A 25400-nucleotide genomic window follows, 5' to 3' on the forward strand; every position below is an offset into this window, starting at 1 on the left:
CAGTCAATTTGTGTTACTAATATTTGCAAATTAATTTATTTTTCTTTTCAGAGGTTCTTTGTTGTGCTGGTGTAGGACCGCATACCTGGGGATTCAACAGTTATGTGCCCACAATGGGTAATCAGCGTGTTGAAGTTGGAAGAACTGGTAATCAAATCCATGTAAATAGAGCTGTTGTCACAAGCTGCGATACTGTAGCTGTAAATGGGGTCCTTCATACCATTAACAAAGTATTAGCCCCGAAAAAAGCTCCGGTGACTTCTGTAGGAGGCGGTTTTTTCTTTTTTGATTTGTAGATAATTATTAGCTTATTCAATAAGGAGCTTGGATCAAGTTAAACTACAACAGGTCAATGTTGCCGGTATTAGTAGTTGGTGTATTCATTTATTTTGAATTATTTATAGATGATAAATTGTTAAAGCAGTGAAGGTTTGATTATGCAAATAACACTGAAAATCTATTTGGAAAAATTGCTCCAAACGATTAAAGATTAAATTATGTTTATACTAACAAGGCAAATAACTACAAATAACAAAGGTATCTTTTATATAGGTATTTATGTATGATTGAGCAGTGATCAGTTTTAAAGTTCCATTTTTTTAAATATAACGTAAATATATCATAAGTGATAAAATTATATTAGTAATATTAGCCATTATTATTTATTTGTTTATAGCGTTTAGATACTCTTAAGTTTTTAGATTTGTATCGAATACATACTTACACACTTTCTTATGCGTTTCTTGTTTTGTTATACCTGCAACTATTCAACCAAAACGTCTCACTGTAATTGGTCTTTTATAAAACCAACCTAATGAATTATAAAATAGACACATTGACAATTAATAAAATTTATTAGATTATTAGAGATACAGTAGGGCATTGGAAATATTGTAAATGCACGGTTTTGTCAAATTTGCATACGACAACGTGGCACTACTCACATTCAAATAGGTAGTAATACAAGTGGCAAAAGAACTCAATATTATTATGAAAACGCAAATTACAATTTCCAACTTTTCATTCCAAATTTCTCGAAAAGTCTTCCGGCTTTGATATAATCCTACATTTATTTTCTGTTCTCCTTTATAGTCTGTTATGTCGCTAAAAAGTTATTAATAAAACGTATTAATTATTAGATTTAACTTTAACATTAATTAAATACATTTCAGAAATATTAGACTAAAAAAAAATAAATAAATACATTTAATTTCTAGAGTATATATTGGAGAAATATCAATAAAAGCTGTTGGAATTAATTGTGTCACACTTTCGTAACACTATTAATTAATTAATAAAATTTAGTTAACTACTTACTACTTAACTAATCTGAAATTCCTTCTCACCTTGAATAGTCTTCGCTTAAATTGCTCGACCTTCGCTCCATCAATATAACATTCGAAAAGCTTTCCAGTTCCAATTTTCGAACATACTTTTTATGCAAATATATCATTCTGATGTAGAACAGAGGCGGAAAGAAGAAAACTAGTGGACCAGTTAAAGACCCACCTATTAAAGACATTACCAGATCGAATCGGGGAACTGACTCAGCTATAATGATTGCAATTATGATCAAAATCGTTCTTAGGATGCAGCGTTTGTGGTTGAATGCTAAAACGAATCATGCAAATTATTGATTGAGAATATTAGTGAGTTCAGCTTTGGATCGAATTACAAATTTTAAAAACATTATTTTATTTATGGTTTGATTTTCCCTTCTGTTAAATTATATAATATATGGTTAATTAAATGTGCTTTCGATCATTATTTAAAAACAAATTTTAAAGTATTTCACAACAAATTCGCATCCAGAGTACGAATAGAAGATACACAAAATATTTGTGTTAGAATTGGCTATTATTATTTTTGTATTTAAACTGAATATTTGAGATGAAAGAATCAGATCATAAAGTGAAAATGATTGAAGCTTAAAACAGATAAGAAAGTATAAATATCGAGATTTCATTATTTTCATATTACTCCAAATCGAAAATTAATATTCCGCATTTCTTTCAAAATTTGATTAACCAGGCTTTTGATCGGATTTCTCACATTCATCAATAATACAACACCCTCGACAATATTTCAATGTCTCTGATAAATTTACGAGAGTTCTTAAAAATCGCAAAAAATGTTCTAGATACCTAAAAATAGTACCACACATTTATTATTAACTCAGGAAAAAAGTAAGTCTTTCCTACCCATTTATAAGACACTGTTATATTTTCGTTCTAACATACATTGTTTTACTAAACTGCTTAAATACCTAGTTAAATCTAAATTTAAAAATTAAGAATAACATAATGTTTTAACAAACAAAAAATCTTAAAATTTTACCGCGAGTTATTAATGTTTCTGACTAGTTTTTTTTGTAGTGTTGGCGAAAAACTTTAATTCGGTACTATTTAGAAGGAAAACATTATCTGATTATACAATTTCAATAGGTTAACGTTTGAAACCAATTTATTTCAATAAATCGAGTCGTTGATTGCAAAATGCATCAGAAAAAAAGAAGAGACTATGAATATTTTTGGACTCAGGTTTGTTTTATTGAATGCCGAGTTGAATGATAATTGTATGATTACTGTATGATTTCTTTTCTAAAGCAAATTTGATGCAAATGCCAATTTTTTGGGGTAGATAACTTTTTTAGGGCATCTTTAGTCACCTTTCTAACAATTAGCAGCATTTATTCACTCTACCCAGCTTTCATAATTAACTGAAAAATCATTTAAGAGCAGATTTAGAGCAGAATAGTATGAAAAAGGTAAAATTGATAAACAATTCAACACATTTTCTAAGTTCTGAATCGATTACCTGCTAGGAGAACCCGATGATAATCTTGCAAAAATTTGAACATTGTTTGAAACTGAAAATGTTTAAATTCCACTAACGTTTTGATAATTTTTTTGCTCAAATTTGCCTCAAATATGCTATAACTTTCACTATTATTTTACCTCTGGATATATTAAGACAATCCTCCATATGTTGATACAAAGCACTGTTACTCACTGCTGAAGTAAGGCATAATTGAATTGCAACTAATCCAGCTGCAAAATGCAACGGCAAAGATGTTGGCAGAGTTTCCAGCAAACTCGCTTTGGAGTTGGTTCCATATTTCCATGCAGTTATTAATGCTGTCGTACCAAACATAATTAAAGACACTAAAACAGTGCATTAAGAAATTCAAATAGTCGAAAAAAAAGGAACTATTAAAGTGAATATTTTTATAAATATAAGGTTTGGTAACCTGAAAATCCGCCTATGATGGCAATTGGTAATTTGCCTTTGTTGGTCATATCCATATGGATAGTTAGAATTGTTGGATGAATGTCAAATTGGAAAGTGACTATTCCATAAGCGCTCAACATCACCTGCCATAATTCCCAGTTGCTTGATGAAAATTCGGCTTCAATTTGAGGAATATCAGCATTTACAGTTGAAAGTAAACAGCTGGATGTTAGTATGTAAACGGATGTTACTATTAGAGCAGAAATGGTGCAAATTACCCTAAAATAATGCTGAATGAAGTGGTTTAGTTTGCTTCTATCAAGTTTTTTAACATTGACTTCTTTACATTATCGACTTCTGGAAGGACCAGTTGTGTGAATAGAATATAAATGAAAGACGAAATTAGTTCCAAATGTATTTTTTCACATTCTTTGATTGTTCTGTTCAGGAGAATGGTGAAAGTGTGAATAGTGAATATATAGGCCATGTTTGTTGCCTTAGAAAACCAATAATGATATTCTGGTCCCTGATACTTTTGTGCACATTTGTGACAATAATTTGTTTGAACGACTCACACACCAAATATTTGATCTTAGTTTTCTGATGGTCGTGGATTATCGAGAATTAATTTTTCTTACTTGCTTGAGTCCATTCCAATTACTAACACAAAAATGCGTTTTGTTTTGAGCTTATACTTAATCATCTTCAAAATGTATTCATCAAATCACTTACTTTAAAGCTCGTTTTAGGACGATTATTTTCGCGCTTAAATACTTTTGGCTTGTTACGTATGTTTCGTTTTTAAATGATCATCAAGGTCCCCATTAAAAAAATCACTGTACATTTTGTGCGTAAACACCTATTTTCTCGCGTTTTCCTTACCCCAAAGCTCGACAGAAAGAAAAATTGCATAGAAAATACTAATGCTATAATAAAGTATGATTTTCAAAATTTAGGGGACCGATATAAATAACGAAATTGAATGTATGAAAATACTCAAATGTGGATAAAACTCCTCAACATTTTCGCCAAAGAAGATAAATGAACCCACCTTAAATGGAGCAACAGTTAACTCAAGCTATTTAGAGGTAAAAAGTGTTATTATAATTTTGCAAAAAAATACCATCGTTTTGATACAAGTTTACATCCGAACGGTCTATCAGGTCCTAAAACGAAGCTCAATTTAATTTTCTCTCTTAACAAGCAATTTTCATAATAAAAGAGTTTGCATTATAGCACAGTAGAAAATTAATCTTCAGCCAGTAATTTGTCTTCCTAAGTTTACTTTAGTTTCTCCTCGACAAAGTTGCTACCAGTTTGTATGATACTATTTTCTTCTTGCAAGTCAGTGTAATTTTAAACATATAGCTTTAATAAGTTCGAACGAATCATACATAAACCGTTGTTAATCTAATACTTACTTCATGTCTTTAGGACTACCGAGCCATAAAATTGGACACAAAACGGTTCCCAGAATGATAATCCAGTAACAAAATGAAATATCGAAAGAACCTTCACTGATTCTCAAGCCTAATAGTTCCAAATTTTTTGCAGCTGAAACATTATTAAATCATTTTAAAAAATTTCTTCAAGTTTTTCGCAATTTACCGTCATTATCTAACTGTAAATAGCAGCTCTTTTAAGTCTTGGGAGAATAACATTTAAAAAAGCCAAACAAAAATTAGGATAAATGCAACTTTCTGAGGGCACATGCCGACCACTAAAGAAATCACAGACACACACTGTCTGAGACATAATTGTTGCCAATTTGCAAATAGCTAATTTCTTCCTCAACAAATTCTTGTTACAGATGTTCTACACAATGCTCTAATATTTTCTGCAGAATCTGTGCTTACCAACAATCAAATTTGGAATTCCTCCTCCGAAAACCGTGATATCAACCAAGAAAGTAACAAAATGCGCCAAATATTTGCCAAAAGTTAGCTCGGCTAAAGCAGAGTATGGATAACGGTTTTTTCTCTTCATGTTAGGTTCCATTTCTTCAGCTAAATTCCAGCATTTTCCTAATAAAGTTGCTGTGTATATTTGAATGCTGCAAACTGCAAATATCACCAGAATGCCATAGTATCCTAGAAATCAATTTTTAAGGCTTTCATTAAATTCATTTTCGGGAATAAATTCTCTTACCAAAGTTTATAAATTGCAGAAAAATACATTTCATTTTATTCAAATTACAGTTGATTTCATTTGTATTAAATCAAAGGTTCTGCTGTATTTCCAATGACTAATGGAATATTGGGAATAAAATGTTCGATAAGAAAGACTTTTGCACAGACTTTGTTTTGGAGGGACGCCCAATTTTATGCAACCTCGCTGATTTTCCCTATCAAGCAGTTTTTGTAGTAGATAAAAATAAAATGTCCTACTCACCACAGTCGATAATGGGTTTTGGTAGGGCAACCACTGGAAAAACTCCGAAAACATCGACAATACAAAGAATGGCAAAAAACACTGAAAGTCCATTTCCTTGTAAAATTGGTGTTGTTTCATCCGGTTGCATGTCGGTGAATGACACGGTTTAAAATGAAATTGATATATTTTCAGTTTTGCGGTTTCCTATTAGTGAAATGGCAATATCAGGTATCACAAATGAAACTTGTGTTTCACTGTACGAAGTAATGTATTGCATTGCATTATTTTAGAATACATATTCATATAACACTTGTAAATAATGTGTTCAATTTGCTCGAATAAGGCGCAAAAATCCGTTGCATCGCATTTAGTTTACAATTGATTTTGGAATATACACAAGTGCTGCTTTGACATTGGAAATATTGTCTCAGATTAACGGAAAGCGGTAGAAATAATCGAAGTTTTCAAACTATATTTAAACCAATTTTAAACCAATTGGCACCCAAAATTAACGCTGAAATAATCAGCGCAAAATGATTCACATAGGTACCACCTATTTAACAACTTTAATATCCCTTTTCAATCCGAAGATTTTTTCGGCTACACCTAAGAAGTAAATTCCTTGGATGATTGCATACGTGGGAGCCAACACCAAGATTCGACACGCTCCGCCTTTGTAGAACCCTTTTATTCCTTCATGTTGAAGAATATCTCTACAAAAACACGCATGTTTATTCTATATCTTCGCACTCAGACTTCCTCTAAACTTACTTAAAAGCATCTTTTACACTTCCATAGGTTTTATCGCCTGCAGCTCCTTTGCTGATGCTTTGAATTCTGGTCTTCATTATATCAGAAGGCGTGACCATTACAGCTGTACATGAAGCTGTGGATAAAGCACATATAAACGACCAGTAAAACTTGGCGTCACCTGAAAAAAATTATATTATATTAAATTTGCCAATTGGCAAGGTTTAAGAAGACAAATAACCTGATCCGTCTAGTTTTCTCGGACCGAATGAGTCCAGTTTAGCAAAAACGGGAAAATAAACGCCACAAAATGGCACATCTCGGCACATGGTTGCAAATGTTCCTTTGTATAATCCAAAGAATCCTCGAGATCGGATTAAATCACTGAATACTTTAAGTGCTGATATGTTTGGCGTTACGGGTTTACCAGCTGGAAGAGGCCAAATGGTACACACAAATCTTTGATGCAAAAAGGAAAAAAGTCAAAACACATACTCAAATATTGTAAAATTAGAGCCGTTTCACACGGGCATCTTTGCAGCGCGTCTCAAGGGCGCTGCTGAGAAGCGCGTTTTGAAAAGGCTCTTAGTGAGAATAGTAATATATTCGCATAATTATTAAATACATTACAGCAAGTCATCGGTTTCCCAAATTAAATGTCTCAGTTAAAATATTTACTTGCCTTTTTTTAATAGAAGAATTTAATAGAAGAAGTTAGAATTTAATATTAAGTCTCAATTAAATTTCCGTTCAAACTGCCAAACAAGTGTAAATTGTACCAAATTTAACCTGCATAATTTTAAATTTTATTTTTTTTTCCTTAATTTGTCATCTTTTAAAAGTGATGCCTTTTTTAATTAATTTACTTCTTACTTTGTTTGGCTTCCATAGCTGCCACTCGGCCCGCATCTTGAAGCTGGATTTTCAGCAACTCCATTGGAACGGTTACTACGAGTTGAACTACTCCGGTTAAGGCTCCAGCTAATCCTTGTCGCGCTGTACTTAATTTACTAAGGCACAGAAAAAAATATGTTGAAAGCAAACACCTTTAAATATACAGTATTTAAAACAAAAATACTTCTTTAAGATTGAATCATTATTATACTGAAAAATATATAAAAAAATATTAGTCGCTCTCGATCAAGAAGATAAGGTATTTAGGAATCACAAATACGTACGATTTGTCTAGCAAAGCAACTTCTAATGGATTTTTTGTCACAAAAAACTAGCTAAAACACCTTTTCCAAATTTGTTAAGCCAAAAACTCACTTTGTCGTTTTGTCTTTCAAATGAAACCTGAAGAAGTCATTGGCTGTAAAACGGATGGCTTTCATGGGTGTGATCAACAGAATGAGAACACTGGATCCTTTGTAAAGGCCTCGAATCCCTTCTGAGCGGCTAATTTTTTTCATGGCATCGAAACTGCTCTTAAATACAAACTGTGCGTTTCTTAAATTCTTTCAAAATTAATTTTTTCAAGTTACACATTAGGACGAATTGGGATAAAAGTGAAAGACAGTTTGAAGATGAAAAATGCATTTTTTAATGATCGTCGCAATGATTGAAGCAAAGTATGTGTAAATTCGCTTAAAATTTAGCAGATTAATTTGCGTATGCTAAATTTAACGAGATTCAAAGAAAACAATCCCACTAGAAGCTAGAAGACCTTTAACTTCACTGTTTAGGTTGTTGATGTATTACAACAAATTTTTGTCTTTATAGGTAGTATGTGTTTTTATTCTGCTAACTATTAAATGTTTCTATTTTTTTTGGTTTTTACGAAAAGCAATCGGGTAGCAAAGACTCGTTACTTACATGCCATCATACATCTTGGTCCCATCAGGTCCAATCTGTTGCTTCTGCAGTCGCGTCTTCACCAAATCGGTTGGAAAAGTACAAGCGACTCCTATCATTCCGGCTATTCCCCCATTTAGAATTTTAGGTAAAATCCTTTAATTTGAATATGGGTATTTTGAGCAAGTTTTGAAACCACAAGTATTGTAACTTGAAAAATGATTAACAGAAGAACAGAAGCCTTAAATACTTACGAAAATTGTAGTTGATTTTCCGCCATTATAAGCAATTGAAAATTTGGTTTTTGTAAGCGATTTACCTGAAATAACTTCGGAATTTTATATTACTTGATATAAATTTGATGTATGAAATGTAGACTGTAGTCACTCTGACAAATTAACTGCAATTTTTTGAATGACAAACATAGAAGCTGCCAATGTACCTACAGAGGTACTATATGAGTAATAAAATATTTATGAACAGTGCTCGAATCCGAACTAATTGAACTAATCTCATATTTAGAAAGTCAAATGTTACAAAATAATTTGAGTTCATTAATCTACAAATTTCTTTTCTGGTCCAGGAGTTGAATACTTATTTCGGATAAATTTTTGCAAGGTAAAGAAAATACCACTTCGAGACAAAATACAATATAGTTTATTAAAAACAACACACAACTACTATAATCAATAAAAATAAAAACTGATCTCACGTTTATCGAAATATACTTAAAACTCGATATATTTCTTGAACTTTACACACATTTTCATCCGGTTGGTATCAAAGAAGTTCAATTTACCAAAGAAATGTTCAACAAAAGGTGAGATAATCATCAACTAAAATCGTAAAAAATATATAATATTTCTAGAATAGTGAATAGCTTAGTTTTCTACTTTTTGCTTATGTTGTACAAATTTGAACACACAGATAACTTCTCTGTTTAAATGCCACCGGTAGGTATTCTTTGTCAGCGAGATACCTAATCATTTTTTGCACACTTAAGTACCTTTCACTGTGAATGAAATTTAGAACTCCACAAGCACCTGAACATTTAGAAAACCTTAAATCTTAAGCAACCTGTAAGGTATCTATCAAACCGGCATATTTGGTGTTGTCCAAACTATTCTAGCTCTCGGTGTTCTTGCGAGAAAGAATTTGTCTATGGCGTCCAAAGTATAAACCATTACTGCAATGAACCCTAAGATCTGCAACAAGAACACAATAAGTTACACTGAAAAGTCAATAAATAAGTGGTTAGTTTTCCCCAAATTAAGTATTTTGGATCAATTTTATTTAGTTTTTGCATTAAGCAAATCTACTTTACTTTTCAAGATTTTTAAAAATTTTATAGACTTTTATGACAATCGTGTTAAGATGAATGTTCAATGCCATGGTCTTGTCGTGTTTTCAGCGGCAAATAATTTCGACTGTAAAAGAAATAAAATTCCCATATTTCAGTAGCTTAACTGGGTTTTCCGATCACAATAAATGTAACGTTTCTAGGAGTAAAATATTGCTAATATGGAAAAAATGGGAGAAACATCATTGCATTAGATTCATACATATAAAATTAAGCTATGATAGAATAATATACAACAACTTTCTTTTACAACAAAGGCCCCAATTAGATAAATTGAAAAAGCAATGTCCAAGAGTATATTTAGAATCGATAAAAGGAGTACAAATTACCGCAACTAAATTAAACGAAAACTTCTCAATATTGGAACGAAATCGGTTGAAAGAGCCTAAAGAGCTTGAAATCATTTTCATTCGCATTCTTCCGAGCAAGTATTATTATCTACATTGAAATAATATCTTTATTGTACAATTTCGATTCAACGAACCATAGAATTAATGTTGATAATGGAATCTTGTTCACTTGAACAAGAGTATTTTTCCAAAATGATACAAATTGGAGCTTTATTGATGGAACAAAGAACAGCTTACAAAATACAGATACAGCCGAAACGAGATAAAAACATACCAGAATGGAGTAGGTACCCATGTAAATTTAGTGAGTTTAACTCAGGAGCTTTTAAGGGTCAAAAAGTGTCTGGATTATTCCTATATTACAGGGTGTTCCGTAAATATGTTAAAATATTTTAACAACGTGTTCTCCTAGTCATTTTAGAGGAGGGTCTTCCTGAGAATTTTTCAAATTTGAGGTCTCATTTTTGAAATATTTGATCTCCAAAATGGCAAAAAATATTAGTTTTTGTTGTTTTTCTTTAAAACGGTTAAACATAGAAACTTAAATTTTGGTACACATTATAAGCTAATTGAGTACCATTCTATGGTAGTGGTGTTTTGTAGTTCAGTTTACTTAGGGTAGAAATGTGGAACCTCTATTTTGTTTTGTTCAGAACTTTTTTGTGTGCACCTAAACTTTTATTAACGTAATTTTTTTAATTACTACAAGTTATTTATCAACTTTTTATCCCTTATTGTTTTTTCCTAAGGGCACTAGTTTGCCCGCAAAAAAATTAAATCGTTTCGTACCAAAACTTTCCAAGTCGTTGGATTTTAAGAGGTCAAGAAGCTCCTATAAACTCGCCTCCCAGATCTCCCGATCTAAACGCGCTTGATTTTTACTTCTGGGGCCATTTAAAAAATACGGCGTATTGAACAGAAGTGAATACAATCGAAGAACTTCAGAAAGATAAGGTAATATTTCTAACGAAATGAGAACTTCAGTGCAAACTTTACGGTCTGTAAATTTTAATTTCACTAAAAGACTGCGATTGTGCCAAGAATGTCAAGATGACCAATTTTAACAGCTGCTAAGATAACATTATTAGATTAACATTATTTCAATTTAATTTTGTTTGTTTATTTCGTTCCGCATATTGTTCCCATGTTATTATTTAAGTAAAATTTATTCAAACTTAATAATTGTAACCTGAACCCAAATACACAATTTAGAAAAATAATTTAGGTTGTTAGTAATCAACTAATGATGCGTACCAAAATTATTATATGAAAACGTTATTAGATTTAAAAAAAATAACTTAATTACTTACACATTTTGAGAACGGCAAAGAAAAACGAGTAATTAATTGTAGTAATTAACGAAATTATGCGAGAAAAGTGCAAAAGTTCTAAACGAAACTAAAGTAGGGGTTCCACATTTCTACCCAGTATAAAAGCAAACTGAACCACGAAAAACTATCATAAAATGGAACTTAATTAGCTTATAATGTATACCAAAATTTAAGTTTCTATGTTTAACCGTTTTACAGGAAAACAACCAAGACTATTATTTTTCGCCATTTTGGAAATCAAATATCTGAACAACGAAACCTCAAATTAAAAAAATTCTCAGGAAGACCCCCTTCTAAAATGACTAGAAGAATACGCGGTTGAAATATTTTAACATATTTACGGAACACCTTGTATGTCCTCCTTTATAATGTTTTCTTATTTTTAAATAGCTATTATAGAGGATATTACAAAACTTACATAACTTTTCGCGTTTTTATACCGTCGTGAATTAGAATCTCTTCTTCACGTTTCTACTCAACTACTTCATTAACTATTGATGGAGAACTCGAAGCTATTTCGAAAAAATACTGAAAATGTAGACTGTTTTAGCTTCAAGGCTGCAAGGTTATATGTGTACTGCACTTTAAACGAACAACAATTAATCCATCAATCTGATTGCTGAATTTATGTATTGCTTTTAAAAATGGCAAATCTGTACGTGTTTACTATTCAAGAACTATATCTACTTCTTGTCATATAATAAATGACAAGAAAATTCAATTTTATTATTTGTTGTAATTGAATTGTTCAAATGCTTATTGATATTAAGTGAATAGACTTGGAGCTTGTATAAAATTCATAATATTTTTAAATTTTACGTTTTTCTCACGATCTATATCTCTGGAAGCGATATCTAGATTATATCTGTAATTCTTCCACTTTTCTTTAAGTGGTCTATTTCCCGTTAACGTACCAATGAAATTTATTTTCTTCTTGCTTTCTTTTCCAAGCTGCAAATGTGGAGTAAAATGAATTAAAATACAGCAGATAATATTTTTATCTCAGACATCTTTGAAATCAGTATTAGTGTTACTAACATTATAATAAGTTGTTATTAACTTACCCCTGTTAGAATATATCCTTTAGTAAGTACTGCTACGACAAAGGAAGAGCTGGTCAATAGCAGAAGAGCCATAAGAGCGCTATTAACGCATTCGACCCAAAACCAAGGAAACTCTGAATTTTTTATAATGCCTCGTACGTGAAGACATAGTAGAACTAATGAGCTGACAAATCCGTATATAGAGATTCCACAGAAGAACTGTGCCTGGATTGATGCTCCCAAACTTATCGCCGATACTAATAAAACCAAATGAAGCACCTAAAGAAAATATATACTATACTATATATTTAGTTATTATACGTGTAGCTACACAATGGTTGAATGGTCAAAAAACTGTTAAATCGTTCAATATTCGTATGTCATCTATCGTGTTTTCATTCCATGGTAGATTCTATAAAATTGTCAGATTTTCTTTTGTGTAATTTTTTACCAGTCTTTTTCACATAATGTGATTAGTTCGATAATAGTGAAATAATCAAAGTAAAATCACATTTCAGACTAGTCTCAATATAATAGCAGAGGAAACTTTTAAGTTAAAGCCCTATCAATTTATTTCCCGAATTTTTTTTTTTAATTCTCAGTGCAGTCGAAGTTCGATATTTCAAAATAATGTATTATAAAGAATGCGATTTTAAATACTGAAATGGCAGACATCACTGGAAAAACATAAATTGCAGCCGAATGCAAATGTTTTCGATCAATACGAGTTATTAATTATAGCGTGGTTAAGATAACGCTTATTTGCGCGATAAGCCGGTTGAATACATCGATGATCAGTAATTTTAAGCCCAAAACTTACCACTTCCAGCAGTTTCAATGCTCCAGAGTAAGATCTAAGAAAATCCAAACCACTTTTGTAAGTAGTCTAAAATTGAACAGAATATTCGATTAAAAAGTGATTTGTTGCAATAAATAAATAAACAAGTAAAAATCACTTTGCAGGGATTTGTACGTTTTAGAAAACACTTCACATAAATATTAGAGCAACTTACACTCATTTTATGTCGTTTCATAGCAGCTGCCGATGGAACATTCAGTTAATTTCTCCAACATTGCTTCAATAATAAATGATAGCGACTAATCTTATCTGCGTTCGGAGCTCATCACCATTGGTAAATCTTGAAATAGTGATAAGTTGTACCTTTTTAACACATTTTTCAGTTATAACTAAGTAATTGTAAACTGTACGTGTTACTCGTCTGGTTGTTCAGTCGCTAATGATTCAGCTATTGTTATTACAAATCATGGTCAACATTCCTAGATAAAGCATGAACAAACACATGTTGTTTCATTAATACGTACTCAAAACCAAATAAATAGGTATAATGTGGAAAGCAGTGAATCAATTTTTTTTGTTTTCTCAACGTAGACGCATTATCTGCAAGGAACGCCGTTAAATTTTCCAGTTTCCAGTAAATTTTTCTTTGAATGAAAGTAATTGTCTTAACAAAATTTTTAGTTTAATCCAAACTAGTAATTAGATTTTTGGAAGCTTCAAAATGGCCATCTATACGGATATTTGTGCAGATAACTTTTTGCTCACTGTGTATATATAGTTTTTAAATCGCCATGTCTTATAAGTTTCAAACCAGTTGGTATTTTCGAGATAATTGCGATTAAACAGCAAAATGCATAACTGCGAGAAAATTTCACAGTGTAATTAAGTAAGATGATTCTACTGTGCTTGGTAAATCGAGCTCAGCCTAACGAATGATTTGCTATTTATCAAATTTTACGTTTTTTAACAAAGTTTTAATTTAAATTAGTTAATATTCCAAATATTTCTTCAAGCCTGGACTCCCAACTTTTAGAATAGCGACACTCGCAATAGAGCCTTTGCACACCTTTTTGAAAAATTGACCGGGCCAGGTTTATTTTCCGCTTGGGCAAAGGAAGTTTTTAAACTTAAAGTTTTTTCTCCAGGAAAATGTCAATTTCTAACATTTTACGATAATGCAGAATTTTTTGCAGGCCTTTTTTGGTCACTAAACCAATGTCAATTAGATGTTTCTGACCGAAGAACCTACATTGCCTAGAATATGTGTTTTTATATCAATTAATCAACAAAGGAACCGGATTTATGGAACACTGAAGACACTCAATCAATTTAACATGAATTTAATATATTTTTTGATTAATAAATGAACTGAAGAAAAGGGACGCAACGTTTTGCTACCAAATTTAACTTTGCAACAGCTGCCGTTTTTTAATCTTGCATTTCTTCTCAGAGCTGTATGTATCTAATTTATTGGATAATTTTCCGCTAAATTTGCCACATAATATGGGTTATATCAAAGCAGTTTAGAATAATTCAGAAGCTACTTTGCCTAAATCCCTGAAATAATTTGCAAATAATTAACAAATATAATATGGAAAAAATTAATAAAAGCGTTTGGAAATGTACTGAGATGAACCGTGGACATTTTGAGAAATTACTGCAGAAATAGTATTTGTTTTAAACTTTCGAAATATACATTTTCACTTACCTATTGTGGTTTAAATATCAATTAAGTTTAATTGCACTTCCTGAAATGCGGATACTTTCTCTTTAATCGAAAATATCTCGGAAACGATTGTTTACTGAGACGTAGTTCTTGTATGTAAAATCAAAAGTGGAACAAGCTTCTCAATTTTAAAAGTCTCTGTACAAGGACACGAAAAAGTTTCGGTAATTTTATTGTAAAGATATTAGTTAGTAAATGATAGTAGATTAGGGAAGACCTAATATTTCAGTATATAAAACCGTCTAGAAATATTTGGATCCGCTCAAAATGCAACAGGAAGCTTTAATGAAACTGGTAGTTTAATCTCCGTTATTTATGTAACACCATGTATATCATTCGTGAGTAGTTGATGCAAGCAATTATTTGAAAAAATATATTTTCTATCTAAGGATTCAGTATTTTGTTTTGTGCCCTCACTTCTTGGACATCCTGCATACGATAAGCACTTAATTCCAGATACTCTGTCTACAAAAATCTTTATTTGAAAAATTTTCTGTCGCTTTCACTTACACAGATACTTAGATTTTCCACAGCTTAACGTGCATGGAAAGCATATAAGCAATATTTAACAGAAATATTCAAACAAACTAGTCAAGTTTTAAGGATCGTGATGCCCACTACAGAAACCTGCAAAATTTGATATTTACTTGTACAAATGTATTTTATAAAAATTATTTTTATTCATATGTATGTATTGCGACTTCAGACGTTCACTAGATCTTTGTAAACGGGATGTTGGATTAAGATTATTATTGTCATGTATGTACGATTCTCTAACTAATTCTTCTTAAGATATTCTTAAATTTCCATGATTTACGTTTAAGACAATTGGAAAGTTTTAAACATATTAACAATTTTAAAATAAATCCAGATAATTTTTCAAGGAAGTCTAATAACAACAATTAATGATGATTTATAACATGTTTTCCTTTTCGCGACATTCGCTAACTGTAAGGCAATGTACTAGACCTACTTACCTAAATTTGTCTTCAAACTCATTACTTTTAATAAACCCCTAAAAGTAATATCCTATATTTAAACCATGTAGGCAATTGGAACGTTTGAGCAATTTAAAATTTATTAGATAATAACCTTTTCAATGCAAGTATAGAGTGGAACCATAGCCAGTAGCGGACACATAGAGATTTTTCAGTATTTCGTTAAACTATCATACCCAAATGGAAGTTAAAAGCTTTGATTTTTAAGCATCGTATGTCCAATATGATGCATCAACTTTCTTTCTTGATCCGGCCTTACAACTAAAGGCAAAGTTTCAATAATTATAAATAGAAAATTTTTGGATCCGAACTAAATAGAAGAATCAAAATCGAAAAGAAATACATATTTACTACAATTATTTGCACAGTTTTTCAAACAAACATTATGTGGGTAATATTGCCTTTTTTCGAAAAGCTTCCGAAATACAATTTTTGGAATTCAAGCGACAATTTGTATGCAACTCTTATGCTTTGATACTACTAACCCAAACTAATCAATCGAGAATATACCAATAATATACTTAACTTACTTACTTACTTACTATAATATGTTACTCTTCACACAAATGGGAGAATATACCATATCCTCCCATTTGTGTGAAGAGTAACAGTCAACTTTTTCAAAAAATAGATCAGCAGTAAACGCTATATTTATTGTAAATCAAGTTGAAAAAATAATGTATATTTTATTTTGACCTTAAACAAACGTTCGACAGAATACAACCCGAAGTTGTCGTACCTACGTCAAAATAACAAAACATTCATAAAATATTTCCAAATTATAAAAGAACAAAAACATTGGAGGAGCAAAATTGGATATTTAAATCATACGAAAAACATCGCGCAAAGAATCTTCGTATTTCTTTATAAACATGTTTTTCATTTATTTTAAATGTAATCAAAATCTTCTTCATGGCGTTTTATTTGAAGTAATCCTCCTCTGGCACGTTTATGACCTCAATTAATCTCTGCAACATTTATTTTTGAGTTATCTCAAATACCCGCACAAAGGATTGATGAAAACGGTCTATTTAGCAATTTAACTAGGTGCCGTTTGCGCGTTATTTCTTCATGGATTAATTGCAATGATTGCGAAATTATCGTCCGGTTTTAAGAATCATTTTTGAGATTTCCAGTGTTTCATAAAATGAACAGTTTTAGTGTAAAGACAAAGTGGCTGAAGTTTTGTGAAGAAAAGTTGCTTAGCTGAAACTGAATTGTTTGATAAGAGATTTTATTCGCGAATATTATTGGTAAGTACTGCAGTTTAAAATAACTTAACTCGTTTGCGAATTAAGCTTAAGCTTACAAATGTAGGTAATCAGATTGGTGGTTTATAATCGGAACATTATTAGTTATCTTTACAAACAATTTTTTTCGTGTAGTTTATTTAGCTCTAATTAATCAGAGATTTTTCAAATAATATATTGAATAAAATAATTCCTTCAACAATAATTTTACGACAATTGAAAAAATATTAACATGCAAGACATTACAAATAACATACTAATGGTGTTACGGAAAATTGAAATGAACTACTACGGAGACGAAAAATTCAAATAAATCTGGATAATGATCACACTGTTCATGATTTAGCAATTTTCGTTTATATCTTACACCGACAAAACATCCTGTATTTAGGAAAGTTTAATTTATATGCCGATCTCCTCACTCAAGCTTTCAAAATTACTTATTATATTTTTAGCTTTTGTTCACTAATTTTGCATCCTATCAGATGTTGTGTAGTTTTCACACCATTTATTTTCAAACACTTTAATAAGAATTTTAATCATACATCAAATTAATGTTTCCATACTTACTTAGGTTCGTTTTTACGTTACCATACAAAACAATGGCAGATAATATTCCCAACCTGATGTCCCATCTTGATGTGGGCGATAAAGTAGTGTTGGGACTGGATGTGACCGATGTGGGAACCAACATCAGAAAATTCATGTGGCCGGACTATGTGGTCTTTATGGGCATGTTAATGATATGCCTTATTATAGGAATGTATTATGCATTTTTCAAGAAATCTACCAATTCCGAAGATTACCTGGTTGGTGGTCGGAATATGGACACATTTCCAGTTGCAATGTCACTAATTGCTAGGTGGGTGTTTAATAATCTATTCAATTTTTCACCTTGTATTTATAGAAAATAAGACAACGATGATATGTTCTAAATTTCAGTTACATAAGTGGAATATCACTGTTAGGGATCCCAACGGAAGTGTATGTTTATGGTGTCCAATATGCATATATTGTAGGTGGTTTCTTGCTCATGGCCATCGTTATGTCTACCGTTTATTTACCAGTTTTTCATGGTTTGAATCTCACTTCAACATATGAGGTAAGCAAATAAAGTTTTCAGCAAAATACCTTGTATTTAAAAAATCTACTTCAAGACAAATTTTGTATCTTATATCTCCCGTGTTGGTGTATATTTTATTTACGCATATTGCAAAAAGATTTAGCATTTGGCAAGCAAGGAATTTTACTGAATCTTAATAGAAACCTTAATCCTTTTTAGTTTGAATAATTTAAGGCAGGTAGGGTATGAAGCAAAGATAAAAATAGTAGTAAACACTGTTAAAGCTCAAGATACAGCTCAATAATTTGAATAGCTAATTCAAAAGCAAATTTGTTACAACGAAGAAAACTGTAAAGAAAAAGATGAGAGAGAAGAAGAGAAGTGCAGCAATTTAAGGATCAAAACATAATTCAAAAGGGCTATTTTTTCTCGATCATAAAACGTTTTATTAGTAGATAATATTGAATATGATTCTTATAATACATGAAATAATAATAATTTATTGAGTACTAATAATGTTTATTTAATTAAAATGAACTAATTCTATGGAAAACTAAATATTAGATTTTCTAATTGGAATAACTTGAACAGATATAATCGATTGTTTTCTAAAATAATTAGTTCGCTTTCTCCTCAAAAAATTGAGTTATAGGAGAATAATCACACAAGAGCTTTAAAATGTTAGTTTCATGCTGCTGCTTTAAAACAGAAATTATCAATAACAACTACCTTGTATTGTACAAGGTAGTTCTACAGCCCAGAGTGGGTCTGGGCTGAGTGCACTAGGCTCCTCTGGGTTTTCCGGTCCTCCAAAAGATTTGTGTTCAGAGGGGTATTCATTTTCGTTAGATCTGTTTTGGTGTTATCTTTCCATCTCCTGGTCTCCCAACTGATTAATCTGAGCTGATTAATCTTGGCGTTTGTCCTGATTTTCTTCTTAGAATTTTTCTTTCAAAACGCCTAAGTTTTTCTTCATTAGYCTTAGTCATGTCTCGCATCCATAAGCRATTATTGGTCTTATCATGCTTTTATAGACTGACCTTTGAGGTTCTTGAGATGCTTTTGGACTTGAAAAAGTTGATTAGAGGCRAGAGACTTCGATTTGCGGCTTGAATTCTGCSTTTTATTTCCTCTGTGACATCGTTATAGGCTGTAGTACAGTAGAAACTGTAGCTCCTAGATATTTGAAGCGCTCCACTTGTTCAAAATTATAAGTATCTATTGTTACATTTTGTCCTATTCTATCTCTGYGCCCCTGTCTGTTTATGCACATATATTTTGTCTTTTYCTCGTTAATATTGAGTCCTACTTCTCTTGTAGCCTTTTCTGTGCGATTAAAGATATATTTTGTGTTGTTGGTGAGGCGTCTGCAATGATGTCAATGTCGTTTGCATATGCCAAAAATAATTGAGGGCCGCCTGCAGTCAGGAGKTCTGTTTGTTCTTCAAAAAATCTTGAACAACAATTACATGTAATCCATGTATCCTGTTGTTATAAAAAGTAGAAACATAAATTATATCTACTATAGTAAAAGAAGCTTCTGAGTACCAAAATTCTTAAAGTAGTGTTTACTTGTTAATTATGTTAGATAATTATAGTTCCTGCATTAATTAGGTGTAGTTATTTTCGAAGATTTATGATGAGCGTAGGTAATTGATAAGCTTGTGGTTGATAAAATTAATGGGTTTAGTAAAGTTTTCGGACTCGAAGACGTCCGGACATCCGTTAAACTCTGCACTGCAGACTAAGATCATGCATAGTTATAGATTTTTTTAAACAAGTAGTGCCTTGCCACGGACATTCACTATAATGAATTATCTACTTAGACACAACGTTCACGTATAATTTGAGCTTTGAAGAAGACCCCAATAAAGATCGAAACGTACGGCAAATAATTAAATAGTGACGTTTTCATAATTGCCTCACACCAGCTACCTTCATCTTAATTTTCCAATTAGTTACGAGTAATTTTACATCCCTGATTAGCAAATGTTTCAATTAGCTGAAAGTTTAAAACAACTATAATCTTAAAATGTCCTTTATTTTAATGGTAATCACCGTATGCAGTATCATGAAAGGAGGTTTGACAAAAGAGTGCGCCTGTTTGGGTCCATCTTGTTCACAATAAGCTCGGTAAGAAAATGTATTTCTTTATTATAAATTATTTACCGTCTATTTTTTGTAGATCACTTGGTTGCCACTTGTCATCTATGTGCCAGCCCTTGCTTTCAACCAAGGTATGTAATGATTTGAATTTCTTATATGGATTAACTTCGATATTTTGTATAAAATCGAATTTAAAATGTGTTACTCAAGGTAGAGTAATAAAAGAGTATATACTTTTCATTTCTACTAGTAAAATATATATTATTCAACTGTGTGGTACTGTTTCAAATAGTTATAGTTTTATATAAAGAAACGCATTTACAAAAGTCTCCTGACTTTTTAAACAAACTTTTTATGTTTTAGTTACAGATATTAATGTGCATCTGATAACGCCAGTTGTTTGTCTTATTTGCATCTTCTACACCTCAATGGTAAGTTAGTATTTTTTTTATWATTAAGTGTTGTACTTACTGAATTTCTTTGTCAGTTATTTTGTTGAATCCTGAAATCAGTTGGTTTTCAAAGATTTATATGAACTGTAAAGTTGCGTTTCTGATACGTGCTGTGCTGAATGCTTTCTTAAATTCTACATTTGTTTTATTTTCTTAAATTTAATTTATGAKGAAAMAATTAAGCTTGACRTTCAAACATTAYTGAATTCAAATAATTTYGAAAAATTTTATGTCCTGTTTAAATTAAGTTCTGACAAATTACATGTAATCATATATCAATTTATATATATCATAAAAATAAAAATACAAATATATATCATAAAAATCTAAACTACAATTACAATTGGCTGCAACTGTAAATTGCGTGGGCGTTACATTTTTTCGAGAAAATAAAGGTGGTTTGTTCTTTTATTGCAATTATTAAAAAGTTTTAAAAACTTATTGCCTTCTGTTTCTAGAACTAGTTCGTTTTCTTTGTATATTTTAGATATGATTTAAACTAATTTTAGGGTGGAATTAGAGCCGTTGTTTGGACCGATGTAATTCAAATAGCTATAATGACTGGAGCCATAATTCTCGTATCTGTAAAAGGTACGTTAGATATTGGAGGAATTGCAAATGTTATTGAGAGAAATTTGGAAAGTGGGCGTATCGAAGGTCCCAAGTAAGTTTAAACTTAATAATATTTTTTTCAATCATACTTTTGCATAAAATACCAGCAATTGTGGACTTTCCTTAAAACTCATGAGCTAATTAACAAAGTTTCCGAGTTTGTATTTTTTATTGAATAGTAGGTGGTCTTCTGTCACTTTCGCTTCTGTTTTTAGACAATAAGACTTTGTAAAAAATAAAACAGATCTAATTTTAATCATAGTCGGTAGGCAACTCAATGTAGGAATAAGCGAAAATGTAACTTTGCTTCACGGTTTAACAAGACACTTTGCTTTTATAAATATAAAGTATCAAAATGGAAAAATGTATTTAAAAATAATCCGAATACGTTTCAATATTTATACACATCGTATACCATCAACAAATTTTGAGAAAACTCAATTCCAATTACAAAACGACATGATTTGGAATGAGAAGTATTGCTTCAAGTCTTTAAAATTTGCTTCTTTGCTTGCTTAAATTGTTATATGATTCTCATTTTTTAAGTTTTGATATCAATCCGTTGGCCAGACACACAATTTGGTCACTAACATTTGGAGGATTTGCCTATGTAATGCAAGCAGGGGCGGTTAATCAGAACATGGTACAAAGATATTTAGCATTGCCTACATTGACGTCAGCAAAAAGGTCTGTAAATTTTAGTTATAAATTTACATTATAAATACTGTATATTTGTATATTGATTTTAACAACTCAGTCTATAACTTTTTGGCACTTTATTTTAGAGCTCTTTGGATTTTCTTCGCTGGTTTAGTTCTTATAGTATTACTTTGTTCATATGTGGGTCTCTTGATTTATGCAACCTTTCATAAGTGTGACCCACTTACCACTATGGTAAGTGTTATTTAGCTTCTTGTAAAGTTATGACAATTTTTGTCAATTATCCAACTACAGCTAAATTGACTAAAAATAGCGCAAAAGCGTTAGATTTTCCATATTCCGAATAATTCCTTCAACTCTCTAAGTGATTGACTTATTTGCATTTTACATGATTAAGGTGTTTTATTATAACAAATCGCCAATAATCAGAAGTTATTGATAACATTTGCACAAACTATTGACAAATTTGAAAATAAATCGCCTTTTCAAGCTGTCTGTACGGAATAAATATACAACATTTGCACAAAAATATCAATGTTTGAGAGATTTTGGATTACAATAACTTGTGTACTTTTTGAATTTTTTGTATTTTTTTATAGTATTTTATGTTTTATACGTACTTAAAAGCATAAAATCAGGTTGCTTCTTAAATAAGCAGTTCACCACATAACCTTCGATTACTACATTTAGAGATTTACTATTTTCATCAAGGCATTTTCATAGTTAAAGTTTGTCTAGTCAAGTAGGCTCTTCTCCTAGACCACAAATTTATGCTTCATCACTTGCTTATTCCGATGATGATGGATTTCTTTTCTCTTACTAATTCTCACTTCGAAAACCTAGAAATCTTTGTTCATTTTCTTCATTTGGCTTCAGCGTAATTTTGATTATAAACGCTTTTTATCTTATCTCCAGTTAGTGTTTCCACCTTTGAATCAAACAGTTTAATATCACACTGACGACACAACTGTTAAACAAATATAGCAATTCTTTTTTTAAATAATTATTTCCATTTTAACTAATAAGAGAATCTGTTAGCCCTCTTTTATTGGTTTTCTAGTTAGCGCGAGAAAAAGACCAGTTGCTTCCTCTACTAGTGATGACTGTTCTAGGAAGCGTTCCAGGTCTTCCAGGTGTGTGCTTAGCTGGAAACTTTAGTGCTGCTTTAAGGTAGTGTTTCAATTTTACTTAATTCATTTCTCCTTGACGGGTTTTTTACACATTTTAGTTCTCTATCTACAGCCTTGAATTCAATGTCAGCAGTAGTGTTGGAGGACTTTTATAAGCCGTTTTTCCAAAGAGAATTAAATACCAAATACACTTACTTGCTGATGAAACTTACTGTGTTGATTTTCGGGGCTATTTGTGTAGCTTTGGTGTTTGTTGTTGAAAAATTGGGCGCTGTTTTGCAAGTAATCTTAATGAAGCAATTTACCTTTTCAGTAAAAAAAGTGAATTAAAATCTACTTTTAGCTATCAATGAGCATAGGGGCCATAGCTAGTGGACCCTCTTTAGGAATTTTTACTATGGGGATGTTGATTCCATATATCAATGCAACTGTAAGTACAAACTAGTTAAATTGTTTCAATTTTTTTTATTATCATAATTAGAATTTTTAAAATTCATTGGGTTACATTTTTCTACTCTTTTTTTGGTTTCATGGTTTTATAGTTTATACATACCAATTTAAAACAACTTGATTTGCTAATTTAAGAATGATAATTCCATATAATTTAAATTATTGTTTATATTTGTGCTAATATTTGCTTTTAAAATAATTAAAATAATCTAATAAACAACGGAAGACCGATTTGTGTCTCATATTATATAGTTTTACCCATAAAAGCTCAAGTAAATTGATTTTTTAATTTGAGAGATTTTTGTCTTTCATTTTATGAACAACATCAAGATTTTTTTCAAATAGCTCTTAATATAAATTGATTTAGAGAAAATCAATCTGTAGTTATTAACTGCCAAACTCAGATACTGAATGTAGATATTTCTAAGTATTAGCCCCAAGTCTGAAACCAACATATTGTAATTAATTCTTCAGAAAATTCAACATTTATTTACAATACAGACTTTTGGATGAATACAAACTAACAGTTGATGCGTTGATGAATACTTTAAGTTATTGACTTGTGATTTTTTTCTTTTTGAATAAGATGAGGATTCATATAGTTACCAACACTAAAATTGTAGGCACAATTTTTATGAACCGCATTGAGGAATAACTTGACAATTTGAAATCTAAACATGGAAGTTACCGATATAAAAATTCTCACCAAATTGTATAATGGTAATAAGCCGCATTATTTTTGGTATTTTTGGTATTTTTCATATCTACTTTTCCTCAAATCCTTGTTTTAGTATGCGACGATTTTTATATGTTGCCTACTTTTCATGCCATTTACGATCTGGTCTGAGCACTATTTAAAAAAATTATTCAGTTATTGTTCTTATACATTTATTTAGGTAGATTAAAACAATGATTAATAATGAGCTGATACTGGTTTTCAATATTTTGCTGTTTGCATTTGTCAAGCTTTAGCTCTGAGCACCATACAGACTATTCTACTTAAATTTTAAAATATTAATTATTGTAGGGGGCATTATATGGAGGACTTTCTGCTCTGCTATTTATGAGTTGGTTCTGTTTGCGCACTCAAACTCTCATTGCGTCTGGAGATTTAAGTTTTCCAGAAAAATCGGTTACGACTGAAGGATGCCATTACTCTTTTACTCCTAAACAATCCTCCACATCGAATATATTTTTCGATCCGTCCGTTAATGCCACTGATGTCTTACATACAGAGTAAGTAATAAATATGAACAAAATTAATTGATAATATAATTCTATCCATCAAGTACTTTATAACAATATAAAGTACTTGACCGATTAAAGAGAGTTTTGCTTCATTAAAGCACTCGATCTTAACTAAGTAATAAATGTCCACAACTTAAAGCAATATTGAACTGCAATGTAATTTTAATTGATTAATTAGCCAGAAGTTGATCTTGGTCAACGTGAAATGGATATTCCAATACGATTTGTACGCTGATTTATAAACGATCTCTAAGTTGTTATCACATGAACCATATTTACCAATAAACTTTCCAAATAATGTTGGAAAATTTCTTCGAACCTTAACCATGTGATCCGAATATAATTTAATTAACATTAGCAAATATGTTTCAATTCCATTTATGTTAAAATTAACTTAGCTATTTTAAATACGATGATTTTAAAGCGGTTGCTCGAGAAAAAACATCATAAAGCGATTCCTACAAACCATTCAACTTTTTGCTAAAATAATCGTCTTTTATTCATTTGAAACTTGTAATTTCCGAAAGGAAATTAATAGATTGATTTGCCAATACATACAGGCACGATTTCTAAAACGTATAATATTTTTGGTAACGCAATCTTTTCAGAACTGAGTTTAAAAATCAGCTTTGCTTTTTTCAATTAGTAATAGAATTACTAATAATATACTATAT

General features: G+C 30.9%; 5 protein-coding genes across 11 annotated transcripts in view; 2 read left to right on the plus strand and 3 right to left on the minus strand.

Moving 5' to 3' along the window:
- Positions 1-731, plus strand: part of LOC109543626 (transforming growth factor-beta-induced protein ig-h3) — a 29926-nt gene extending 29195 nt beyond the window's left edge. Inside the window, exon 14 of the mRNA XM_048664931.1 lies at positions 52-731. Within this exon, the coding sequence (XP_048520888.1) occupies positions 52-296 (245 nt within the window). The 3' untranslated portion in view covers positions 297-731. The remainder of the gene's footprint in view (positions 1-51) is intronic.
- Positions 732-835: 104 nt separating this feature from the next.
- On the minus strand, positions 836-5932 carry LOC109543628 (amino acid transporter AVT1I). Of its 5 annotated transcripts, none has more exons than XM_048664933.1 (8): positions 5623-5713; positions 5380-5575; positions 5088-5321; positions 4653-4785; positions 3251-3510; positions 2958-3164; positions 1347-1611; positions 836-1104 (listed from the first exon to the last, which is right to left on the minus strand). In XM_048664933.1, the coding sequence occupies exons 2-8, from the start codon at positions 5411-5413 to the stop codon at positions 864-866; spliced, it is 1374 nt and encodes a 457-aa protein (XP_048520890.1). In that variant the 5' UTR covers positions 5414-5575; positions 5623-5713; the 3' UTR covers positions 836-863. The 5 variants fall into 5 exon arrangements, with proteins under 5 accessions (XP_048520890.1, XP_048520891.1, XP_019768998.2 ...); XM_048664934.1 differs by having other exon boundaries at positions 5626-5710; XM_019913439.2 differs by lacking the exon at positions 5380-5575 and having other exon boundaries at positions 5623-5932.
- Positions 5933-6151: 219 nt separating this feature from the next.
- On the minus strand, positions 6152-8703 carry LOC109543629 (mitochondrial glutamate carrier 1). Of its 2 annotated transcripts, XM_019913442.2 has the most exons (7): positions 8403-8703; positions 8170-8304; positions 7624-7776; positions 7228-7364; positions 6596-6784; positions 6376-6535; positions 6152-6317 (listed from the first exon to the last, which is right to left on the minus strand). In XM_019913442.2, the coding sequence occupies exons 1-7, from the start codon at positions 8426-8428 to the stop codon at positions 6158-6160; spliced, it is 960 nt and encodes a 319-aa protein (XP_019769001.1). In that variant the 5' UTR covers positions 8429-8703; the 3' UTR covers positions 6152-6157. The 2 variants fall into 2 exon arrangements, with proteins under 2 accessions (XP_019769001.1, XP_048520893.1); XM_048664936.1 differs by lacking the exon at positions 8403-8703 and having other exon boundaries at positions 7624-7781; positions 8170-8256.
- Positions 8704-8782: 79 nt separating this feature from the next.
- Positions 8783-17651, minus strand: LOC109543630. 2 transcript variants are annotated; one of them, XM_048664938.1, is made up of 5 exons: positions 17576-17651; positions 13246-13371; positions 13053-13118; positions 12254-12511; positions 8783-9353 (listed from the first exon to the last, which is right to left on the minus strand). In XM_048664938.1, the coding sequence occupies exons 2-5, from the start codon at positions 13264-13266 to the stop codon at positions 9240-9242; spliced, it is 459 nt and encodes a 152-aa protein (XP_048520895.1). In that variant the 5' UTR covers positions 13267-13371; positions 17576-17651; the 3' UTR covers positions 8783-9239. The 2 variants fall into 2 exon arrangements, with proteins under 2 accessions (XP_048520895.1, XP_048520896.1); XM_048664939.1 differs by lacking the exon at positions 17576-17651 and adding an exon at positions 15735-15769.
- On the plus strand, positions 17608-24714 carry LOC109543627 (sodium-coupled monocarboxylate transporter 1; the record flags this gene model as incomplete). Its single annotated transcript, XM_048664932.1, is given in 12 exon segments — positions 17608-17867; positions 17948-18107; positions 20136-20201; positions 20254-20305; positions 20538-20605; positions 21136-21290; positions 21785-21925; positions 22024-22132; positions 22959-23068; positions 23127-23310; positions 23372-23458; positions 24506-24714. Coding segments are annotated over 12 exon segments (1601 nt in total), but the record flags the coding sequence as incomplete, so codon positions are not given.
- Positions 24715-25400: the final 686 nt, after the last annotated feature.

Source organism: Dendroctonus ponderosae, unplaced genomic scaffold (assembly GCF_020466585.1).
Source record: "Dendroctonus ponderosae isolate FM_Combo_2020 unplaced genomic scaffold, Dpon_F_20191213v2 Dpon_F_20191213_3, whole genome shotgun sequence".
Classification (NCBI taxonomy): Eukaryota; Metazoa; Arthropoda; class Insecta; order Coleoptera; family Curculionidae; genus Dendroctonus; species Dendroctonus ponderosae.

Coding starts and splice junctions, on each gene's coding strand:
- LOC109543628 (XM_019913439.2), bottom strand. CDS start 5,752: ATGCAACCGGATGAAACAACACCAATTTTACAAGGAAATGGACTTTCA. Junction 3,511..4,652: donor GGTAGTCCTAAAGACATGAA/GTAAGTATTAGA, acceptor GCATTATTTTAG/GGTAATTTGCACCATTTCTG. Junction 1,105..1,346: donor TTAAGCGAAGACTATTCAAG/GTGAGAAGGAAT, acceptor ATAACTTTTTAG/CGACATAACAGACTATAAAG.
- LOC109543629 (XM_019913442.2), bottom strand. CDS start 8,428: ATGGCGGAAAATCAACTACAATTTTC. Junction 8,305..8,402: donor GAAAATCAACTACAATTTTC/GTAAGTATTTAA, acceptor TTCAAATTAAAG/GATTTTACCTAAAATTCTAA. Junction 6,536..6,595: donor GAGAAAACTAGACGGATCAG/GTTATTTGTCTT, acceptor AATTTTTTTCAG/GTGACGCCAAGTTTTACTGG.
- LOC109543630 (XM_048664938.1), bottom strand. CDS start 13,266: ATGAAACGACATAAAATGAGT. Junction 13,119..13,245: donor TGAAACGACATAAAATGAGT/GTAAGTTGCTCT, acceptor GTTCAATTTTAG/ACTACTTACAAAAGTGGTTT. Junction 12,512..13,052: donor CATTGAAACTGCTGGAAGTG/GTAAGTTTTGGG, acceptor TATTTTCTTTAG/GTGCTTCATTTGGTTTTATT.